At 37.5% G+C, this 23,106-nt stretch overlaps 1 protein-coding gene across 1 annotated transcript in view; it reads right to left on the bottom strand.

The window, feature by feature from the left end:
* Positions 1-118: 118 nt before the first annotated feature.
* The window catches only part of ABCB5 (ATP binding cassette subfamily B member 5), a 140,493-nt gene continuing 117,505 nt past the window's right edge, over positions 119-23,106 (bottom strand). The window contains exons 24-28 of the mRNA XM_045089731.1: positions 16,172-16,328; positions 12,995-13,192; positions 8,912-9,118; positions 2,603-2,749; positions 119-547 (exon numbers count right to left, since the gene is read on the bottom strand). Coding sequence (XP_044945666.1) covers positions 350-547; positions 2,603-2,749; positions 8,912-9,118; positions 12,995-13,192; positions 16,172-16,328 — 907 coding nt within the window. The 3' untranslated portion in view covers positions 119-349. The remainder of the gene's footprint in view (positions 548-2,602; positions 2,750-8,911; positions 9,119-12,994; positions 13,193-16,171; positions 16,329-23,106) is intronic.

Here is a 23,106-nt window from a genome sequence, read left to right as displayed (position 1 = left end):
CCCAATTTTATTTTATTTATTTTATTTTTATTTTATTATTATTTTTTATTCCCAATTTTATAGCCAAAGTTTACAGATTCATTTTGTAGTAAACTTCTTTACAAACACATGGGTCAGAACATTTTTACAAAGGAGGGATGCAGGCATTATCTCACATGAGTTCAGCAAATTTTGTTTCTTTTAAAAAAATCTGAAGAGAAGAAGTTGTGTACACAGAACATGTCTGTACTTGAATAGCATGATTCCAGGTATTGATACATGTAATAAAAGAGATCAAAGCATGCCAAATAATTACTAAGTATTTCTTTGCGTTACACAAAGATCAAAATATGTGCTAACTCCAACAGTATCACTGCACTGACTGTGCATTTACTAATTTAAAATACATATCTTGATTTCTCAGGAGTTCTTGATGAGTTCCCTTTTCCTTTATTTTCCCATTCTGCAGGACTACTATCAGATCAGCATTCTGTATTGTGGAGAGTCTGTGAGCAACCACTAGGCAAGTCCTCCCCTTTCTGGCATTATTGAGGGCATACTGAACCACCTGGAAGAGAAAAGGATCTGTGATTGCTAGCTTGACTTAGATGCAAATAAACTTACCCAAATGAAATTGATAAAAGTAACCTAATAACACTCTTTGTGTATTTGCTTATCCCCAAAGGCAACTGCTTTGCTTTGTGAAAAATTCACCATACTCAACAGAAATCTAGAAAAAGTAGTTATAGATATATTTAGACTTCTAATTAGAAAAGCTTTTGTGATAATGAATAAAAATGAGATGGTTGTCTGTATGTTAGTAGGTGGTTCCAAACTCAGAGTCAGAAAGTAGTATTTCCATATCTAAGTAGAATGCCTAATTTTTAAAAAATTTTTAAATTTGTTATTTTATTAACATATAATATATTATTAGCCCCAGGGGTACAGGTCTGTGAATTGCCAGGTTTACACACTTCACAGCATTCACCATAGCATATACCTTCCCCAGTGTCCATAACCCAACCACCCTCTCCCTTTCCCCCTCCCCCTGGCAACCCTCAGTTTGTTTTGTGAGATTAAGAATCTCTTATGGTTGTCTCCCTCCCAATCCCATCTTGTTTCATTTATTCTTTTCCTGCCCCCCCAAACCCCCCATGTTGCTTCTCAACTTCCTCATATCAGGGAGATCATATGATAGTTGTCTTTCTCTGATTGACTTATTTCTAGAATGCCTAATTTACTTACTTCATTTCTTCTCATAGGATTTATTTATTTATTTTGGTAGAATTTGGCTTTAAAATTATCCTGGCTAAAGTCTCAGCCATGATGGGTTATAATGTACAAAAGAAATGAGAGTGGAGGCTGAAAACCAGTATCTGTTGAATATATAAAATATTCATTCCAATGATTGATATCTAATATAAGTCCCTAAAATAACCCCATAAGGTGGGGGATATTTTCATTTTTGTTTTGAATAAACTGAGATTTGAAAAGTCCAGGTCATTTGACCAAGGTCATAATGCTAATAATCGATGAATCCTGGATTACAGCTCAGATATGCCTGATTCCAAAAATCATGTTTTTTTTCTTTTGTAACACACTGTCTACTTATAAGTCAAGAATGATAATCATCTACAAAAGCAATTGTGTGATGGTTAACCACATAAGCTCTTAGATCAGACACGCTCTATTAAAATTCAGAGAAGTTACTTCTTTTCTAAGCCTTAGTGTGTTAACCTATAAAACACACATGGCTAATAAAATAAGCTAATTCATCAAGTTGTGAGGACTGAGATAATAGCATATGATGGACACTTAGTAAATTTTAAGTTATCATTCATTCAACCAATGTTCATTTAACAAGTAAGTGCTTACTGTGTGCAAGAAACTACTAGAGTACAAGGCATAACAAAATTAAACATCTGAAAGAGCTTGCAGTGTAGGTCTATTGTCACATCTCTTTGCTTCCTTGTTTTCTTCTCAGAGCTGATTGTCTATAGAGGATGGAGTAACTAGCAGCCTCTCACATTGCAGTGTAGATTACTCTTTTTGTTGATTTTTTAAAAAAGATTTTATTTGTTTATTTGAAAGAGAGACAGTGAGAGAGAGCATGAGAGGGGAGAAGATCAGGGGGAGAAGCAGACTCCCTGTGGAGCTGGGAGCCCAATATGGGATTCGATCCCAGGATCCCGGGATCATGACCGGAGCTGAAGGCAGTCGCCCAACCAACTGAGCCACCCAGACCTCCCTACATTATTCTTTTATGCATGCAGATTGCCTTATAGATTTGTTTGGAATCATAAGAATAATAATAAAATGGGAGAGTTATTTTTCTTGGGCTTTTTCCTTGACTGGAGAAACATTTCAAGAATTGTGCCTTTACTGATAAATCATTTCAAATGAGAAAACCTTTCTAGAACATAAGACATCCTGTGCCCCAACTCCCTCCCACCTTCCCAACCAGTCTCTAACTTTTTTAAAAGGCCAAAACTTTAATTAGAACTTGTGACCCTCTGACTATAATTCTCTCCAGGTCTTTCTTGTCCCAAACTGACCTTGACTTCTTTCACAATACTCCACTCTCTTATTTGATATAATATTCTAAGAAATAAGAGAATGTTACCTTTTCACTCTCATTATCAAGGGCTGAAGTGGCCTCATCCAACAGTAAAATTTTTGGTTTCCGGAGAAGAGCCCTTGCAATAGCTAGTCTTTGTTTCTGGCCTCCAGAAAGCAGTATTCCTTTCAGTCCAACTTGTGTGTTGTATTTCTATTACAGGAACATGCAATTAAGAAAGCAAGGCTTGGTTATTTAAATTAGCATGACAACTGTGGGCGAGAACCATCTAAATATTTCAAATTTTGCTACTCTAGAAAATTTGTGTCCCAACAAGTGCTGAAATCTATTCTTGGGCTTTGTTGCAAATAAATGCTAAACCAGCAGTAAACAGTACCATCTCATTTACATATCTACGCTGATCACAAACAGCAGACCTTTGCCATTATGCTTCTACAAAGAGATTGTTTGAATTAAAGCATAAGAAAAAAAATTACTGGCAAAGGAAAGTTCCCAGTAAACAGAAATCTTTTTGCATTAAATTATATTACCTTCTATTTTCAGGTCAAAATGATTTAAAGTATATAAAAACAAGGAAATCACTGGGTTTCTTCACTCTGGCTCTCACCAGACCTCTAGAGGCACATCTCTCTAGGGCCTGGGATTCTGTTCTCAGTCCTGCAGGTTATCTTCCTGGCAGTAAATTAAGCTAGCGCCCAGAGACAGTCCGTTCATCTTTTCAGGCCATAATAGGGACATTTACCACTCCCAATGTTTCTACGGCCCTCCTACTTACTAATGACATTTTCTCCAGTGTTTTCCTCTATAGAAGAATAAAGAAACTGCTAGAGGAGTATCCTCAAGCTGTTGTAGTCTGCTATATCATGACCTGTCAGTTCAGTTTGTGCAAGCAGGCTCCCACTTGCTTTCTAGATTGTCCCATTGACTCTCTTCCCTCCAAGGTTTCACACTGCTTTCTAGTACCCCTTACCACTTGTCTAACAAATATATGCTACCGATATCCAGACAAGAATGTGTGGATGGACTGACTCCACTGGGAAAGCAAGTCTAATCATACAACCTTCTAAACGTGGATCCTTGTAGCAGCATCATAGCAAAGATGCAGCACGTGATTAATATACTGTTTATTTTGTCTTAGTGCCATGCCTTAGAGAAGCTTGAATTAATTGCTTTTCCCTCCACATCTGACTGCCTTCAAGGGGCACCATTCGGGCAGAGTGGGTATCATGAGAGCCTGTGACACAGCCATATGATAAATGTGTCTACTTCACCTCAAAGTTCATTTTTCAATTCAAAATACACAGTTGTTACCTTTATATAAAACAATGGTGTCTGAGTTACTAAAGCCCAAGAGAAGTGTCTTCTCTGAGTGAATGCTCTCCAAAGAAAACAGACTTTATTTCCTCTGTGTTTTTATACAGGACTGCCAGCAAGCTGGGCCCCTGCCTTCTAACATACATTTTATTAAATTTGGACTCACAGGGCAGAATAATCAGGTAAAACTATGCCATTCATTTCCACATACCAAAAAGTTCCCATTCAAATGAGAGAATCCAAGCTTAAACCAAAAACTGAGAGAGGATTGGGTGGAAATGATAATGGATTGTAACTCTTTATGCCAGTCTACCTTCAATTGTACATGGATTATTCTAGTGTAGCTGAAGAAGACAACAATACTAGCTTAGAAATCACTTTGCATTTCTTGGCCTTCTCTGGGTTGTAGGAAAATATTAGCATCAAGAATGAATCAGATGAAAATTAAGTCATTTTGTCCATTATTAAGCAGAACAGATTATAAATGTGAATATACACCTGTCTCAATACCAAATTAAAAGCATTTTCAGGGGCGCCTGGGTGGCTCAGTGGGTTAAGCCACACTGCCTTCGGCTCAGGTCATGATCTCAGGGTCCTGGGATCGAGTCCCGCATCGGGCTCTCTGCTCTGCAGGGAGCCTACTTCTTCCTCTCCCTCTCTCTACCTGCCTGTCTGCCTGCTTGTGATCTCTGTCTGTCAAATAAATAAATAAAATCTTTAAAAAATAAAAATAAAAACTAAAAACATTTTCAGATACTTGAAGTAAAGGTTTTCATTAAAAAAAAAAGATTTTATTTATTATTTATTTGACAGACAGAGATCACAAGTAGGCAGACAGGCAGGCAGAGAGGCAGGCTGAGGGAGAGGAAGGGAAGCAGGCTTCCCGCTGAGCAGAGAGCCCAATGTAGGGCTTGATCCCAGGATCTTGGGACCATGACTTGAGCCGAAGGCTCAAAGGTTTTCATTTTTTAATTTAGAATTACAGGGACACCTGGGTGGTTCAGTTGGTTAAGCATCTGCCTTTGGCTCAGGTTATCATCAAACCTCACATCAGATTCCCTGCTCAGTGAAGAGCCTGCTTCTCTCTCTGCCCTCCCCTTGCTCATCTCTCAAATAAATAAATGAATAAAATCTTAAAAAAAAAATGAACTACAGGGGCGCCTGGGTGGCTCAGTGGGTTAAAGCCTCTGCTTTCGGCTCAGGTCATGATCCCAGGGTCCTGGGATCGAGCCCCACATCGGGCTCTGCTCAATAGGGAGCCTGCTTCCTCCTCTCTCTCTGCCTGCCTCTCTGCCTACTTGTGATCTCTGTCTGTCAAATAAATAAATAAATCTTTAAAAAAAAAAAATGAACTACAGAGTTTCATTTTCCTGTTTAAAGAGTTTATTTATTTTTATGAGGGAGAGGGAAAAGCAGGCTCCTCACTACAGGGAGTCTGACTTGACTAGCGGCTCAATCTCAGGTCCCTCAGACCCTGAGATCATGACCTGAGCCAATGCTTAACCAACTGAGCCACCCAGGCACTCCTCAGTCTCCTGTTTACCTATTTATTTTTAAGGATTTTATTTATTTATTTGACAGAGAGAGAGTACAGCAGGGGCAGCTGCCGCAGAGGGAGAAGCAGACTCCCCACTGAGCAGGGAGCCCGACATGGGGCTCAATCCCAGGACCCTGGGATCGTGACTGGAGCTGAAGGCAGACGCCTAACTGCTGAACCATCCAGGTGCCCTCTCAGTCTCCTGTTTAAACTGAAAATCTAAATTAATTTTCTGCAAACACTGGGATGGATTGTGAGTGTCCTGAAATATGCAACCTATTTATAACATGCTCAGGGAACAATGGCTCTTCAATATGAACCTGGGGCTAAAAGCCAGTTGGGTTCTGGAGGGAACATCAAAGAGTCTCATCCTAAATCAACTGTATTCTAAGGAGTCCTTGAAGGCTCTATGGAGGAATTTAGGATGGTTTCAGTGGTTGAAGTCCTATTCAAGGAGCCATGATATGGCTTGACTGAGACCTGAAACTACATCTGGTGAGTTTCTAAGAGGATCCTCAAGAGCAAGGGCATGTTGCTACAACTCCCATCCTAGGTGGATATCTCTGGATGTCTGTGGATCACCTCCATGACACATAGTATAGATGTGTTATCCAGACCATACTCTAAATTAATGCCTTGCTATTCACCTTCTGATATTGAGTTGCCAGGCAGGTCCAAAATCCCTTACCAGAAGCCCTCAGGGCTATATCTCTTCAAGAATTCTGTTTTGGGGGGACGTCTGGGTTAAGCAGCAGCCTTCGGCTCAGGTCGTGATCCCAGTGTCCTGGGATCGAGTCCCACATCAGGCTTCTTGCTTGGCAGGGAGTCTGCTTCTCCCTCTGCCTCTGCCTGCCACTCTGTCTGCCTGTGCTCTTTCCTGGATGGCTCACTTTGTTAAGCATCTGACTCCTGCTTTCAGCTCAGGTAATGATCTCAGTGTTGTGAGATTGAGCCCCTTGTTGTGCTCTGTGCTGGGCACAGAACCTGCTTAAGATTCTCTCTCTCTCTCTCTCAAAAAAAAGCAAACAACCTTATTTATTTATTTAGTAATCTCTATACCCAGTATGGGTCTCGAACTTACAACCCTGAGATCAAGAGGCACATACTCTACTAACTGAGCCAGCCAGGTGCCCCTCTTTGTTTGACTTTAGAAGAAAATTTACCACAAATTGTGTGTACTATATGTACTATATGTGTACTATATTTATTATGTGGTAAATAATAACACCTTCAGAAGTTCTGGGGAAGCAAGTGGTAATCAAATATATGAATATTTGTGAAGAAATAGTTGATTACTCATTTTAAGTAGGATTAATAAAGACTACATATGGCTTTACATCATTTTGTTCACCAAATAAGTAAGCACAAAACATAACAAGATAAGGGATGTGTGTAAGGGATGGAGTTTAACAGCTTTTGGAAATTGGAACTGGGTAACAAAAAATGTGGACCTGCATTGCTCTCATCCAGAATGCTGTAAAACACCAAGGCTTGTCCTTTTAATGTGAATCTCTGCCATCACCACAAAGGCCACAGTGCCTCCTGGATGAGCAAAGAAAAGGCTGAGCTTCAACAGCAGTTTTTTGTTTTAAAATCTGATCAGCTTATTTCTTTACCTAAAAAATATCTAGTGGTTTCCTATTTCCAATAAGACTGAGTCTAAACCTCTTAGGCTAGTATATCAAAACCTTCACATTTAGTCTCTGCTCATGTTTTGGCCACTTCTCAATTCCCCAATTTGTGCCTTATTTTCAGGATTTGAAATTTATTTCCTTCCAAACACCTAAAACTCTTTTACATGTGTATGTTTCCATGTGAGCTTATTTGTCTTCTAAATATGGATTTGTCTCCTCTCTGCCTGAGGAAATCCTACTCATTCTTCAAAACCTGGTTTAAAACAGCATCTTCTGTGTGATTTTCTCTGAGCTCCTAGAGAATTTGTCATTCTTTCCTTTGTATTCTCATCACACACTCTGTGTGCCTATATTCCAGCGGGCTGACCAGTGTATCATACACTTTCTTGTTCACTTTTCACAGACAATCCTGAGCCATGTCTTGGCAATTCCACTTTTTCAATATCTTTTAAATCCTTTTCCTTGTTTTATTTCACATTATAATTACTAATCCAGGCATTCATAACACTGGAAATAGCTCCTAAGTCATCTCTCAACTTCCTGTCTTTTCCTCACTACAACAAATGGCCATTTACATTGCTGCTAGATGTGATGTCCAATGTCCTATTCCAAAATGATATTTTGGCACCAGATTTCTTTATGGTTCTACATATATACATACATATATATATATGTATACACACATATATATATGTAATGGTGATATGAAGGTAAACTACAGTTAAACTTAAGAACACTGAGAAACAAGTTATTCTTTCTTTCTTTTAGGAAATATCTTGGTTTTCAAAGTTTACTATAAAGTTAGCACAGTGAGTTTCTGCAAAATGTAGTTTGGGGTAAATTGGGAAATAGTACAACAAAAATAATGAAAGATCATAAACAATTTAAGAGTAAAAGTCAAATGGTATAAATATGTAGTAGGTGACAGGAGTGATGGGGACTCTTCTAAGTAAGGTGGCCATGGATGGTCTTGGCAAAGATGACATTACAATGAGCTTGAAAGTTAAGGAGCTGGCTCTGCAAAGAGCCAGAGAAAGGGAGGTCCTGGCTGAAGAAACAGCAAGTGTAAATGTCCTGAGGTAGGGAAAAACTTAGTGTGTTCATGAGATAGGAAAGAGGACAACATGGCTGCAGCAGAATGAGTATATGGTGAGGAAGGAACTGCAGAGGCAAGCAGAACCAGATCGCAGAAAGCTTTGCCAGCCACATAAGACATCCGGACTTATTCTAAATGCAAAGTGATGCCATTAGGAAGTTTTAAGCAGGAAGGGACAGAATCTAATTTATGGTTTGTTTTTTTTTTTTAAAGATTTTATTTATTTGACACAGAGAGAGAGAGAGATCACAAGTAGGCAGAGAGGTAGGCAGAGAGAGGGGGAAGCAGGCTCCCTGCTGAGCAGAGAGCCTGATGCGGGGCTACATCCCAGTACCCTAGGATCATGACCTGAGCTGAAGGCAGAGGCTTAATCCACTAAGCCACCCAGGCACCCCCTGATTTGTTTTTAAAAGATCCCCCTAGTTACTGTGAGGAAGAAGCATTATCATGAGGCAGACTGGCAGCAGGAAGACAGACTAAGATGCTACCGGAGTAGTCCAGGGGCAGGGAGGATGATGGTGATATAGACAGGAGTAGAGTGTATATGTATATGGATAAAAGGTAAAGAATCAAAATAAGAAAACTAATTCAGTGAATAGTAATACAGTTTGGCTTGGAAAAAGTCATCACAGAAAAATCTCAATCTTTTTGCTTTTTACATATAACTTTATATTAGATGCTAGCAATAAATAAATAGTTTAAGTAGCACAAAATACAACAACTTAGGCTTACTTGGGAGCTTTGTAATTCAAGATTTCAGACATTTTTCTTACCTCAGGGAGACCTTCAATAAAAGAATGAATATTTGCTGCCTTTGCTACTTCTTTTATTTCTTCTAATGGCACAACACGGCTGTTATCACCATAGGCAATGTTGTCGGCAATGCTACAGTTGAAGAGTACAGGCTCTTGAGAAACAATTGCTATTTGGGAACGGAGCCATTGTACATTCAATTCCTTCACATCAACACCATCAAATAGCTGTCAAAAGCAAAACGGAGAATGGTATGTGAAGATACAACAACTATATCACGTTACAGTTCACTATATTCAAACATATACAAATTATAAGAAGGGTAGGGATTCAAACCACCTCACAGTAAAATGCTATCCAGGGATGGATTGTAAATGATATTGTATAGAAGCAGAGTGTAACTGCCTAAAATGTCAACTCCTAAACTTACTTGACATTTCTACAAATGGCCGCATAGTCTAGAGACTTGCCTGGGATCTAGAGTAAAGCCTGGTGCTTTATGTAACTTCTGCTGTAATAGGACCTCACTTTTTTTTTTTTTTTTGAAGATTTTATTTATTTATTTAACACACAGAGAGAAAGAGATCACAAGTAGGCAGAGAGGCAGGCAGAGAGAGAGGGGGAAGCAGGCTCCCCATTAAGCAGAGAGCCTGATGCAGGGCTTGATCCCTGGACCCTGAGATCATGACCTAAGCTGAAGGCAGAGGCTTAACCCACTGAGCCACCCAGGTGCCCCAGGACTTCACTTTTTAAAGCCCAGAGAGAGAGAGAAGGTGTAGACTGATAGCAGTCCACATACAGAGAGGTATGTCATTTTGTACACAACCATGCCTATTCATGTGAACATGTAACAACATTCAGCTGGCATTTGATGAGCATACCTACTAGCTGATGGGGACTCTTCACATACAAGGGAAATGGTACACACGATAAAACTCTTGCCCTCTTGCAGCTTATATTCTAGTGGAAACAGGCAGGTAATAAACATAGTAACAAATAATCAACTCAAGAAAGAAAGTGTCGTGAAGACAGGGTAATGGAATTGAGATTGACTCAGGATGTGGGGGGATGTGGGAAGCAGGTTGGTAAATGCATTGTTTTCTACAGAGTAATCTAGGAAGGCCTACCTAAGGAAGAAGCATTTGGATTGAGACTTGAATGATAAGGAATCAGCAAAGTGATTAGAGCAAGAAAATTCCAAGCAGGGGAACAACAAGAACAAAGGCCATAAGTGAGTTTAAAGAACACAAAGAAGCCAGTGAGTCTGACACATAGTAGTCAAGGTGGGGAGTGACAGGAGAGGAGTTTGGAGAGAGGCAGAGACCAGATCACAAAGGACCAGGATTGATGGAATTGACTCTGTTTTATTCCAACTGTAGTAGGACATCATTGGAGGGTTTAAAGTAAGGGATGTGCTATATTATATGTAAATAGATGACTGTTACCTAATTTTGGACTGTTAACTCATTGTTATCACTGGTAACAAGGGAACCATTCTGAATCATTTTATTTTGCAAAGAGTCATTGAGAATCTGTGATGGGAAAAAAAAATGTTACCTATAAATTGCAGAAGGAGGACTAATATGACAGTCTTTGACTTTTAGGGGCTTAGGACTTTTTGTAGGGAGGAGGAGGCACAAAAGGAAATTGTATGTGTGTGTGTGATCTAGTGGTGGTTGGGGGGAGAGGATAATTGAAAAACTGAATACAAGGAAGAGTAAGAAAGGTGCCAGGTGAGGAAAAGTCATTGGAATTCTAAGGAGAGAGAATTTGCTTTTTTTTTTTTTTTTTGAGATCAGGATGCAGGACTTAATGGAGCTGATTTAATAAGCTCTAACCATGCATAATATTTTTGAGAGTTGGTGGGTGGAGAAGGCCGGTGGGAATAGTAGGAAGCCTGAATCAGGGTGGCAGAGGAAACTTATCTCTGTCTTAAACCAAGAGAATAAAGAAAGATTCTAGATATAGATATTAGACCCCCTCCTCCAACACCTGTATTCTAAAACAATTCCATGTCTTGTAAGATCAAAATTTCTTTCTTTTTTAAAATTTCAAATTTGTAGGCTTTTCATTTTTCTTCAATTTTAGGAAAAAAATGGAGTGTAGTTGACACACAATGTTACATTAGTTTCAGGTGTATAATTTAGTGATTCAATTTCTCTATACATTATGCTCTGCTCACCATAAGTGTGGCTACCATCTGTCACCATTCAAGTCTAGTACAATATTACTGGCCATATTTCCTATGTTGTGCTCTTTATTCTTGTGACTCATTCATTCCATAACTAGAAGTTTCTATCTCCCACTTACCCCCTTCATTCATTCTGTCCATTCCCCCGCTTCCCTCTGGCTACTATCAGTTTGTTCCTCTGTGTTTATAGGTCTAATCCTGCTAGTTTATTTGTTTATTCATTTATTTTATTTTTTAGATTCTACATATGGGTGAACTCATATGGTGTTTGTCTTTCTCAGTCTGACTTATTTCCCTTGGCATAATATGCTTTAGGTCCAACCATGTTGTCACAAATGGCAAGATCTCATCCTTTTTTATGGCTGAGTAATATTCCATTACAGATATATACACCACATCTTCCTTATCCATTTGTCTATCAATGGATACTTAGTTTGCTTCCATATCTTGGTATTATAAATAATGCTGCAATAAACATAGTGGCACACATATATTTTAAAATTAGTGTTTTCATTTTCTTTGGATAAATATCCAGCAGTGGAATTTTTTGGATCATGTGGTATTTCTATTTATAATTATTTGAGGAAACTCCATATTCTTTCCCACAGTGGTTGCACCAATTTATATCCCTACCAACAATGCATGAGGGTTCGTTATTCTCCACATCCTTGCCAACATTTGTTATTTCTTGTCTTTTCAATTCTAGTCATTCTGACAGGTTTAAGGTGATACCTCATTGTGCTTTTGATTTATATTTTCTTGATGGTTAGTGATGTTGAGCATCTTTTATGTGTCTTTTGGCCATCTGTATGCCTTCTTTGGAAAAATATCTCTTCAGGTCCTCTGCCCATTTTTAAATTGGATTTTTTTTTTCTTTTTGGTATTGAGTTGTAGAAATTCTTTATGTATTTTGGATATTAACCCTTTATTGAAGATACCATTTGCAAATATCTTCTCCCATTCAGTAGACTGCCTTTTTATTTTGTTGATGTTTTCCTTCACTGTGCAGAAGTATAATTTGATGTAGTCTCAATAGTTTATTTTTGCTTTCATTTCCCTTGCCTTAGGAGACATATTTAGAAAAATGTTGCTATAGCCAATGTCAGAGAAATTACTGCCTGTGTTCTCTCTAGGACTGTTGTAGTTTCAGGTCTTACATGTATATATTTAATCTACTTTGAATTATTTTACATATGATATTAGAAAGTGGTCCAGTTTCATCCTTTTGCATGTAAATGCCCAATTTTCCTAGCACATTTATTGACTGTCTCTTCCCTATTGTATATTCTTTTCCCTTGTGTCGAAGTTTTGGCTTTATTTCTGGACTCTCTATTATCATCCATTGGTCTGTGTCTATTTTTGTGCCAATACCATACTGTTTTGATTATTATAACTTTGTAACATAACTTGAAATCTGGAATTGTGAGAACTCCAGCTTTGCTTTTCCTTTATAAGATTGTTTGGGCTATTCTGGGTCTTTTGTGGTTTCATATAAATTTTAAGATTGTTCTAGTTTTGTGAAAAATGCTGTTGGTGTTTTAATAGACATTGCATTAAATTCTTAGATTGTTTAGCGTAACAGATATTTTAGCAATTTTTGGTCTTCCAATCCATGAGCATGGAATATCTTTCTACTTGTTTGTGTCGTCTTCAATTTAAGATCAAAATTTCTGCCACCATCATCACCGAAGAATCTTTGAGTCTTTGTATTTTGTATTTAGCTTCAAAGTCCTATCCATGATTTTTGTTATTGGTTTGCTTGCCCACTTAGTTAAGGGAGAGAGGTTTTTTTCCCCCCTAAACTACTGCACTATTTGCCCTATTCAAACCAGTAAGAATGATTAAGCCCAAGAGAATGTTTAAAAATAGCATCACTAAACCCTAGATAAGCAGTATTTAAAATCAGTCTTACCACTTGTCCTTTCACAGGGTCATAAAATCTCTGCAGAAGCTGGATAGAAGTGCTTTTTCCACAGCCACTGCTCCCAACAAATGCTACTGTCTTCCCTTTCTCAATATTGAGGGATAAGTCACAAAGGATGAGAACATCTTGGCGACATGGATAGAAAAAAGAGACTTCTCGAAACTCTATATTTCCTTCACATATATCCTGGGGAAAAAGTTGGCAGGGTTCAGAACTTAAAAAAAGATTGTAACACATTATAGCACATTGGCCAACTGTTTCCTGAAAATTACGCATGTTTCCATAACCATTTTATTTTACACAATATTCCTCTCTATAGAGCTGGTGACTGCATAATCATTTCTGTCACTTTTGTTTAGATTTTTATATCTGTACTTCTTGTCATTTCTGGACCTCACTGAGTTCTAAAAAGCACTGGTTTCCCTTGGTTTCACTACATAGACATTGTCTAATCTGCAGACTAGCTGTCTGACCAAATGTTTTACATAACTGTATATATATATCTTTAAAATTTTAGTTTGTTTTACAGAACTTTATTGCTTAATTCAGAATAGCTGGGATCCTCATAAACTATATGTATAAATGTTAATTTTGTAAGTTGGACATGGTTTTAGAGTTAACATACATTATGTTTTGAATTTGGGCTTATCTCTGTTTTCAATTTATCATTATTTGGCAGTGATGTCTAAACGTTAATTTTTCTCTCTATGCTTTAATTTCTTTTTTGTATAAGTATTTGTAAACCAATATGTATATAAACCAGAGATGTTTATGAAAGACTTCCCAGAACTATTACTAAATGATTAACTTTCCCTGTATAGATTTGGCTCTAAGATTTTGGGGTTCTTTTGATCTTCATGTTTATCTGCCCTCATTCGGTTGAATTTTAAATAGTCAGGTTTAATAGTCACGCTCAGCATCTTCTGAACCCAGCATACAGGTAGAAGGCAGGGGTAGGTGGAGGACAAGAGCATCAAAAAATGTTTGATGGGGCGCCTGGGTGGCTCAGTGGGTTAAGCTGCTGCCTTCGGCTCAGGTCATGATCTCAGGGTCCTGGGATCGAGTCCCACATCGGGCACTCTGCTCAGCGGGGAGCCTGCTTCCTCCTCTCTCTCTCTCTCTCTGCCTGCCTCTCTGCCTACTTGTGATCTCTCTCTGTCAAATAAATAAATAAAATCTTTAAAAAAAAATGTTTGATAATGATACTCTGTTGTCCAAAGAAAGAAATGTTAGGATATATGCCAAAATGTTATGTGCTATAGTAGCTTATTTTTAGCTTATTCAGTGCTTTCTGCTTTTCCCCAAAATGAGTATTATTTATGCATAAATGTCTAACAAAATCAACCTGGAAACGATAGTGCATTATTTTTGTGTATGCTCTGTGCCTTTGGAAAAGGCATAGAGAGATTTTACAGTAGTAGACTTTAATACCCTTTAAAATTTATTCTTACTATTTTAAACATTTTTTAAAAAGATTATTTATTTGAGAGAGAAAAAGAGAGCATGAGCAAATGGAGGGGGGAGAGGGAAAAGGAGAAAAAGACCCACTGCTGAGCAGGGAGCCTGACTTAGGGCTCAATCCCAGGACCCCAAGATCACAACTTGAGCCGAAGGCACCCTAAGCTACACAGGCACCCTTATTTTAAACATTTATTATGGAAAATTTCAACCATCTACAAAAGTAGATAGAAAAATGTATTGATTACCTTCATATATTTTGTTTTCCCAGTTTTTAATTTTTAAAAGCACAGGGAATGATATTTAGAAATATTTGTATATTAAATAAAATGAGTAAATAAATTAATTTTACAGTTTTGGTAAGAAACATTTCCAATATTCCATGCCTTGTAATGTAATTCAATGAAGACATTTATCTGTGAGATACTCAATCCCTTTACTATAATGCTCTGAAAGAAATGAGTTGCAATGTTATTATAGATCTAAATCTCAAGATTAAAAATAAGCTTTCTATGTCCATTACTTTCTAAAAGACAAATATGAAATCTTATTTTGACTATGATGCACCTTTGAACATTGTATTTTGAGAATGTCAAGATCTGAGGCACCTGGGTGGCTTTGTCTGTCAAATAAATAAATCTTTAGAAAAAAAGAAGAGAGAGAATGTCAAGATCTTTTCAAAATCTGTAACTAAGGACTGGCATTCTTTTTAATAATTAGTAGCTTTAGAGATAATGTACTATTTTAGCTACCATACATATAAATCTACTGTTAAAATTTTAACAGGGAAATTATTTATTTATTTATTATTATTATTTTTAAAGATTTTATTTATTTTTTTATTTGACAGAGAGAGAGAGAGAGATCACAAATAGACAGAGAGGCAGGCAGAGAGAGGAGGGAAGCAGGCTCCCTGCAGAGTGGAGAGCCCGACGGGGGGCTCCATCCCAGGACCTTGAGATTATGACCTGAGCCAAAGGCAGAGGCTTAACCCACTGAGCCACCCAGATGCCCCAAGAGGGAAATAATTTTAAATGAAAAATTTCTTTTAACTATATTCCTAATGGCTATTCTTCCTTTTAAATTTAAACGGTCTAGAAAAGTCTTAAAATTGGATATATATTTAATGCATAAGATACTATTAAGATGCTTGTTTTGAAATTACACAATCTCACTATTATTTCTCTCTTAATATTCATGGTCTTTTAGAGTTAGTGGTTAAATATATGTGTCTATGTATGTGTGAATTTAAATAAATATAGTACCTTTTTTCCCCCTCTTCTGATTGCAGATATATTTTCCATAAAATATGGTATCTGAAACAGCAGGCATTATTCATTTTGTATGAATTATCAAAGGAGAAAAAAGAATTAATGCCAATGCAAATCCTCATCCAAGACATCCAAGGCTGTCTCAATAAAATTAAATAGATAAATAAATTCTTTGTTCAAGAACATTTTTAAGGCATCAGGCCAATAAACTAGAAGTATATTTTTTAATATAAAATATGTGTATGTATTAGTAGCAGAGGTGAAAAGACCCCTTTCTCCCTTTGTAGCCATAACAGTTATTTTATACAAGTTTTTAATTCTTTAGAGCACTATCTTTTGCAAAGTTATCAAATAATGCCTTCATTTAAGTCTCTATATAAGAGTATTCATATGTATAATTAATAATGTGGACATTTAAAATCATAGTTGTGCTTACTGGTTTTTTCCCTTCTTGACTATAGCTGTCTATAGTTGGTTTCTTTTCCAGCAAAGCAAACAGATGTGCAGCCCCAGATTTGGCTCTCGAATATTCAGGTGCCAAAACAAGTGTTTCGCCAATGGCCATAGCTCCATATGCAATTGCAGTAAAAATTCTATCAAAAGATAAAGCATTTGAATCTTAGGTTCATTTCCAAACAATAGAACTCTAAAAAAGTAAAGCAAAAAGCAGGCACAGGAATATAAATAAACTTTTGGTCTAGACAGCACCACTAATGTTGAAGTCCCAACAATGATATATCTTTTGTTTGTTTGTAATTAATTAATTAGTTTTAGAAAGAGAGAGAGAGAGCGCAAGTGAAGGGGCAGAGGGAGAGAGAGAGGGAGAGAAATCTCAAGCTGATTTCCCAGTGGGTGCAGTGTCTGACCTGGGGCTCAATGCCATGACCCTGAAATCATGACTGGAACCAAAACCAAGAGTTGGATACTTAACTGAGCCACCCAGGTGCTGCAGTGATACCTCTTTTATAATTTTCTACCACACAGTGATAACCTCTAGCATTGTATACCAAAATAACCTTTGGAGCTCAGGTAATCTTAAAAGTTCCTCTTCCAATTAGAGACAAAGATCAAAGGCCCTAAACTAGTGAATATAAAACTTAACCACCTTGATATAAGGCTCACTTGCTTGGAGATTTGACAGAGAATTCAACGACCATAGGAAGGGTAAGTCTCTAGTAGTAAGATCTGAATTTACACAGGAAATATGAATAGGTATCCCCCCCTCTTTTTTGCATATAATGTAATTAGAACAGACAACTCATGCCAGATGATTGTTTATGTGCCTGAAGTGCTACATGATTTAAAGAGAGAGCAAAACATGGAGATTATATTTTGTTAAGGTCCTTGAAACAAAATCTGACTAAAATATACCTTAACAAGCCTGGAAGAAGAGCTTTGATCTTTTAGGTTTGCTATACAGATTATGCTCTCACTTTCAAAACATGTTTTAATTATAAAATAGTAAGTATGCAAATGATATCTGAAAGCACACTGAATATGCACAGATATGTGGCATATCATGTGGCCACGGTCAAATATTTTTCTCTCATTTTCATTTTAGCCATGGAAACATTTTAATAGAATAAAATATAATATATCTCCATAGCAGAACTAAAAGTATAATTCAGCTAAGACTGGACAAGTTCCAGTGGCAACATTTGTTTATTTATTATTGAAGTATAGCTAACATGCAATATTATATTAGTTTTAGGGATATAGCATAGTGATTCAACATTTTTTATACATTATAAAAGAATCACCATAGTAAATCTAGTTCCATCTGTCACCATATAAAGATGCTGTAATATTGTGCTCGCTTCGGCAGCACATATACTAAGATGCTGTAATATTACTGGACTATATTCCCTGTGCTGTACTTTATATCCCCATGGCTTACTTACTTTATAACAAGCAGTTTGTATCTCATAGTCCTTTTTACCTATTTTGCCCATCCTCCTACCACTTTCCCCTTACTAACCAGTAAAAGGCTATCACAGAACCCAGTTGTTTGTTTGCCATGCTGGATCACAGCAAGGTAAACATGTCCTGGTCTCCTTGTGAGTTTCTCTGGAGATGGAACCTACCAATGGGTAGATGTTGATGCAATCTCTTCAGTGACCTAAACCTCAGATCCTGAATTGTTGTCTTTTCAAAGGTCAAGCACAGTATAAAATATAAAAACCAGTTTACTTGTATGTCTGATGCTTTTTATAGCCATTAGTTCTGTGATATCAAGACATTTTTATTAGTAATGTTTATGAAAATAGTTTAAAGCCCAAAATGCCGTCCAAAATACTCAATATCCAGTTATAAATATTAGAAGTGATTATTGAGTTTAGTAACACATCAGAAGTCTTTTTTTTAATACGAGTTAAAATCTAATTGAATTAGACTTAAGCCTCAGTCTGATCCAAGAGTCAGCAAGTGAGATGGGAAGATCATTGATTATGAGTCTGGAGACCTGGATTCTGGTCTCACAAAGATAGAGGCTTCTCAGAACAACAGAAAAAATACCTTCCTCCTCTGATTTCAGACATGACAAAATATCTACCTGTCCTAAATTTTCACCACAAAATTCATTTTGAATATTAAGGATAAATATACAGAGGACAATGTCTTTGTTAGGTCCCTCTCTTTTTAAAATAAGAGATTTTATTTATTTATTTATTTCAGAGAGAGAGAGAGAGAGAGAGATGGCAGAGGGGGGAGAAGAGGGAGAGGGAGAGATAGAATCCCAAGCCTACTCTGTGCTCAACATGGAGCCCAATGTAGACCTCGGTCCCAGGACCCTGAGATCATGACCTAACCTGAAATCAGGAGTTGAGTGCTCACCCGATGAGCCACCTGGGTGCCCCTCTTAAAATATCTTTTTCTTAAAATGGAAGTTTACTGAGATGGGGATATGGGCCTTCCATGGAGAACTTGTATCTGTGAGAGATAAATGACTTTAAGGATGCACATTAGAGGAAGGAAAGTTTCGGTAGAGGAGGGAGAGTATTAGCTAAAAGCTCAGTGCTGTCTTTATTGTGTACGTGTTGAGGGGAGGGTAAGTCCAAAGGGGGATTGATACTAATGAGGATTATACCGAGGAACCTAATTTTGTGGTAAGGGAACTATCTGGGGGTTGAGTGAGGGACATTAATCTCTTACATATATAAATATATATATATTTTTTTTTCCCAGGTGGGATCTGTATAAACATAGGCTGATACTGGTCTGTTACAGAATGTGCCCTAGCTGATTCTGGCCCAATTACCTAAAATGAACTGAACTGCAGTTAATCTTTACTCAAAACCTATTTATTGCACAACAAATAGTACTGCAACTTTGTGGGTTGGCCAGGGTTGAGGCAGAATACTGGGCAGGAAGAGGTCTGGAAAGGATTTTCAGGTACTGGGCTTTGATCTCCTTAGTTTTATGGGTTCTCTATAGGTTCATGGGGCCATTGTCATTGGATCCTCACTACAATAATTCTTTCAAAGATGTCCAAGCAATGGGGGAAAATCCTCTTACCCTTCACTGCTGCTGAAATTGAATTGGAATTTTACAAATATTCTCGTCTAGGAACAACACAAAAAAGTACAGAAACAAATGATCCTAGTTTTAACACAACTGATCCAAATAGGAATAGCCTGCATAGTTATTGTTCACGTCTATTTGTCTTCCCTTAATCTTGCTTCCATACTCAGTTTGTATACCTTTGGTGACTTACTCTAAGAGTAAGTATACTGGGGGGTTCAGAGTTCTGAAGCCAGACCACTGGGACTACATCCAAACTCCACTGTTTATTTACTAGCTGTGTGACCTTGGGCATGTTCTGTGCTTCTGTTTCCTTACTGGCAAACAGGAGATAAATAGGACTATCTATATCTTACAGACTGTTGTGAGAATTAAATATATTAATAATATAAAGTGCTTAGTACAGTGCTCAACAAATGTTTAAGTTATTATTATTACTCTTATGGAACTGAAAGTTAATGAGACACTTTCTGTTGGCAAATAAGCTCTCACACTTCTATAGAGATACATCAGCACACCAGGTCAGATCCAAACTTCTGAAGCCCACACTCAATAAGTTTCTTCTTTTTGACTAGAAAGCAGAGTATTTTTCCTCACAGAGGTGGCCATTATAACTGTACCCATACTCATACTCATACTCTTTTCCCCTAGAAAAGAGTGTTCCCCATAGAACACTCCAAAGATTCTTTTCTTCCCACCCTAAATCCTTTCCTCAACACATGGAAGAGAGAAAATACACAACTTATATTTATTTGGTACTTTGGGCTTTAGAGAATGTTTTCATATATATGAAACCACTTGATCATCTAGGAGATAAGTAAGGCAGGAACTCTTATCCCTTCTTAATACAGCTTAGGGAAATTAAGCATTTGTTCAGGATCACACAGTTATAAACCTGCAGGACTGGGACCTGAACCTGCTTATTCACTGTACTTTCCTTACATGGGGTTCCTTCCAGTGGAAAGCTGGCCTGGACAATCTCCCCCTGCATGTCGGGGTTTGTTACCACTTTGTTTCCCATTTTTAGAATCTTCGTAGAGCCCTCGATAATCAAATCCACCTTGTTTTTCTTCTTTAGATCCCTTCAGTGGTTGATCATTTATCTATTTCCTTATCTTGTCTCTTCTCTTTTGGATAATCCTTGAGGTAGAGCTGGGCACAAATTGGGTGGCTGCCATGGCAGTGAACACTGAAAGAAGACTTTCCTGTTTTCCTTGTTTGGGCTAGTTAAGGCTTCTCTCCTAATTATAATGATGACACCCACAGTTCTTTCATGGCTGCTTGGCCTACCAGAGCATCAGATGGTGGTGGAGGCCTAGCTTGTCTCCTTCCATCCCTTAGCACTTCAAGGCATCAACCAACTACTAATATTTATTGAAAACCCACTTATGTTGAATATTATATGGCCAATAACCACATTTAATATTCAAAGTCCAAAGGATTTCTTGTCAAGAACTTTATTTTGATTTTTGGAGGACTAGGCCAAAACACATGTCTCTCAGCAAGATTTCATTATTACTGTACTGAGGGTTGCCATGCCTGATTCTTTCTTACCTATATGCTTCCTGCTAATGTATATAGCAAAGAAGGAAGAAACAGATAGAGGGAAGTTCTGAAGTGGAGGTATGGAAAGTTGCAAAAACCTCTGCTTGGACGCTAGTGGTTTCTGACCTGGATTGCAAAAGGCAAGTCAGCTGGAAAGTAACCTAAAGGTGCTAATGGAAAATCAGACAGGAGAAAATAAACTTATTTTGTATTTTTCAAAGTCTGTACATTTATAGTATACACTGAAATGTTGCCAGGGCTAATAGAGGCAGAGGGGGAGAATTTTACAACATACAGGTTTGTGAAAACTTAAAAGAAGAGAACTTCGGGGCACCTGGGTGGCTCAGTGGGTTAAAGCCTCTGCCTTCAGCTCAGGTCACGATCCCAGGGTCCTGGGATCCAGCCCCTAGTCTGGCTCTCTGCTCAGCAGCGAGCCTGCTTCCCCCTATCTCTCTGCCTGACTCTCTGCCTACTTGTGATCTCTCTCTGTCAAATAAATAAATAAAATCTTGAAAAAAAAAATTAAAAAAAAAGAAGAGATTTTCTAAATGCCTGCCCAGTACAGCAAGCCAGCAGAATGAAATGTTATCATCTTTTGAAATGCTTTATCTCAGAGAAACTCCTATAATAACAGAGATGAATAAAGACAGCTTCTACCAATATATGTTGCCTTTTTTTTTAAGAGGAAAAAAGCTAAGGCTGATAGTAGCCTTGCTGATAAACTGATATTATGAGCACATCAAAGGATTCTGCTATTAAAATTGTGCATTTTCCTTTTCCAAAGCACACTGTCATTTCTGACAGAGACAGCCTACCCATTCCTGTAGCTATGAATCACAAAAATACATTCATATTTTTTTTGCTGAATAAAACACCTTTATTTTTTAAACAATAAATTAAAATATGACTTTGCCAATTTTAATATAATTCTGGGAAAGTTTCTGGTAGTGGCCAAAAGAAAACCCTACGGTTTCAAGCGGGTATGGAGAGCAGCCTGGCATTTAGTTCCTATGCTCATATTTCTTAAAGTGTGATCCTCAGATTCTATGTCTCAGAATAATCTGGAGGTTTGTTAAAATGTAGATTCCTGGCCTTATGTCAGATCTACAAATGTCTGGGTTAAGTTTGTGAGGTGAGACCTGGGTATTTGCACATTTAACCAGCTCTTTGATTGTTGAATTGGGAAACCACTCTTTTTACCTAGAGAGGGTTCTAATAGAAGGAAGTTGTCTTTGTAAACGTCTTCCATTCGGCTAGTTGATTAGATAGAAAGCTTTCTATCACCCTAAATTCTGGAAGGCACCAAGTCTACTAGGCCAGGTATAATTGAGTGTGTCTAAAGGACAAATATAAAACATTCATGGTAGTTGGAGACTACAGTGAGCCTCTAGCTCAGACAGCTCCCGGTTTCTTCCTTTCCTCAGGGTACTGGGAAATACCAATGTGATATTGTTCATTAACCATTTAACCTTTGCCCTTATATTTATTAATAGTCCTACATATGTTTTCACAGATAAAATGCTTATGTCTTCAGAAATAACTCTTTTTAATGAATTTAATGAAAAGAGATTCAGGAGGTATGGTAAGTTAGTAGGAAGAGTTTTTGTATTAGGGCCTTTTGATTCCCCTATATTTTAGGGTCATAAAATAACATTAGGCAAGTTACTTGTTTCATTTATGTTAAGATGATTCTTAACATAAATGAATCAGCCCAGCTCTGATGTTGGAAAACTAAGAAAGAATTGAAAAAAAATTTACAGAAGGTCTATGAATGTTTTCTATAGAATAAATAATCATAATCATAATCATAATCATAATGACAATAATAATAAAAAAAGTCTGCTAACAAAGTGTCTGGCATCTTGAATTGTGACTGTGGGCAAGTTAGGTAACTTGAGTCTCAAATCTTTTTTATTTTTGTTTTTAAGTTTTTATTTAAGTAATCTCTACACCCAACATGGTGCTCGAACTCATGATCCTAAGATCAAGAGTTGCATGCTCTTCCTTTTTTTTGTTTTGTTTTTTTTAAAGGCAGAGATCACAAGTAGGCAGAGAGGCAGGTGGGGGGAGGCAGGGAAGCAGGCTCTCCAGACAGACTCTTGCTGAGTGCAGAGCCCTTCATGATGCGGGATTCCATCTCATGAGCCATGAGATCAGGACCTGAGCTGAAACTAAGTCAGATGTTTAACTGACTGAGCCACTCAGGTGCCCCATAAAGGTTTTTAAGTACGGTGAGAACTATAAAATCATTAGACATCCTACATTAGTATAAATATATTTAATTGGCTAGCCTTCAACTAATACTAA

This window comes from Mustela putorius, unplaced genomic scaffold (genome assembly GCF_011764305.1).
Source record: "Mustela putorius furo isolate JIRA1106 unplaced genomic scaffold, ASM1176430v1.1 tig00003845_pilon_pilon_pilon, whole genome shotgun sequence".
NCBI lineage: Eukaryota > Metazoa > Chordata > Mammalia > Carnivora > Mustelidae > Mustela > Mustela putorius.
The sequence above is the reverse complement of the archived record's forward strand: the minus strand, read 5'-3'. Positions and strand labels throughout refer to the sequence as shown.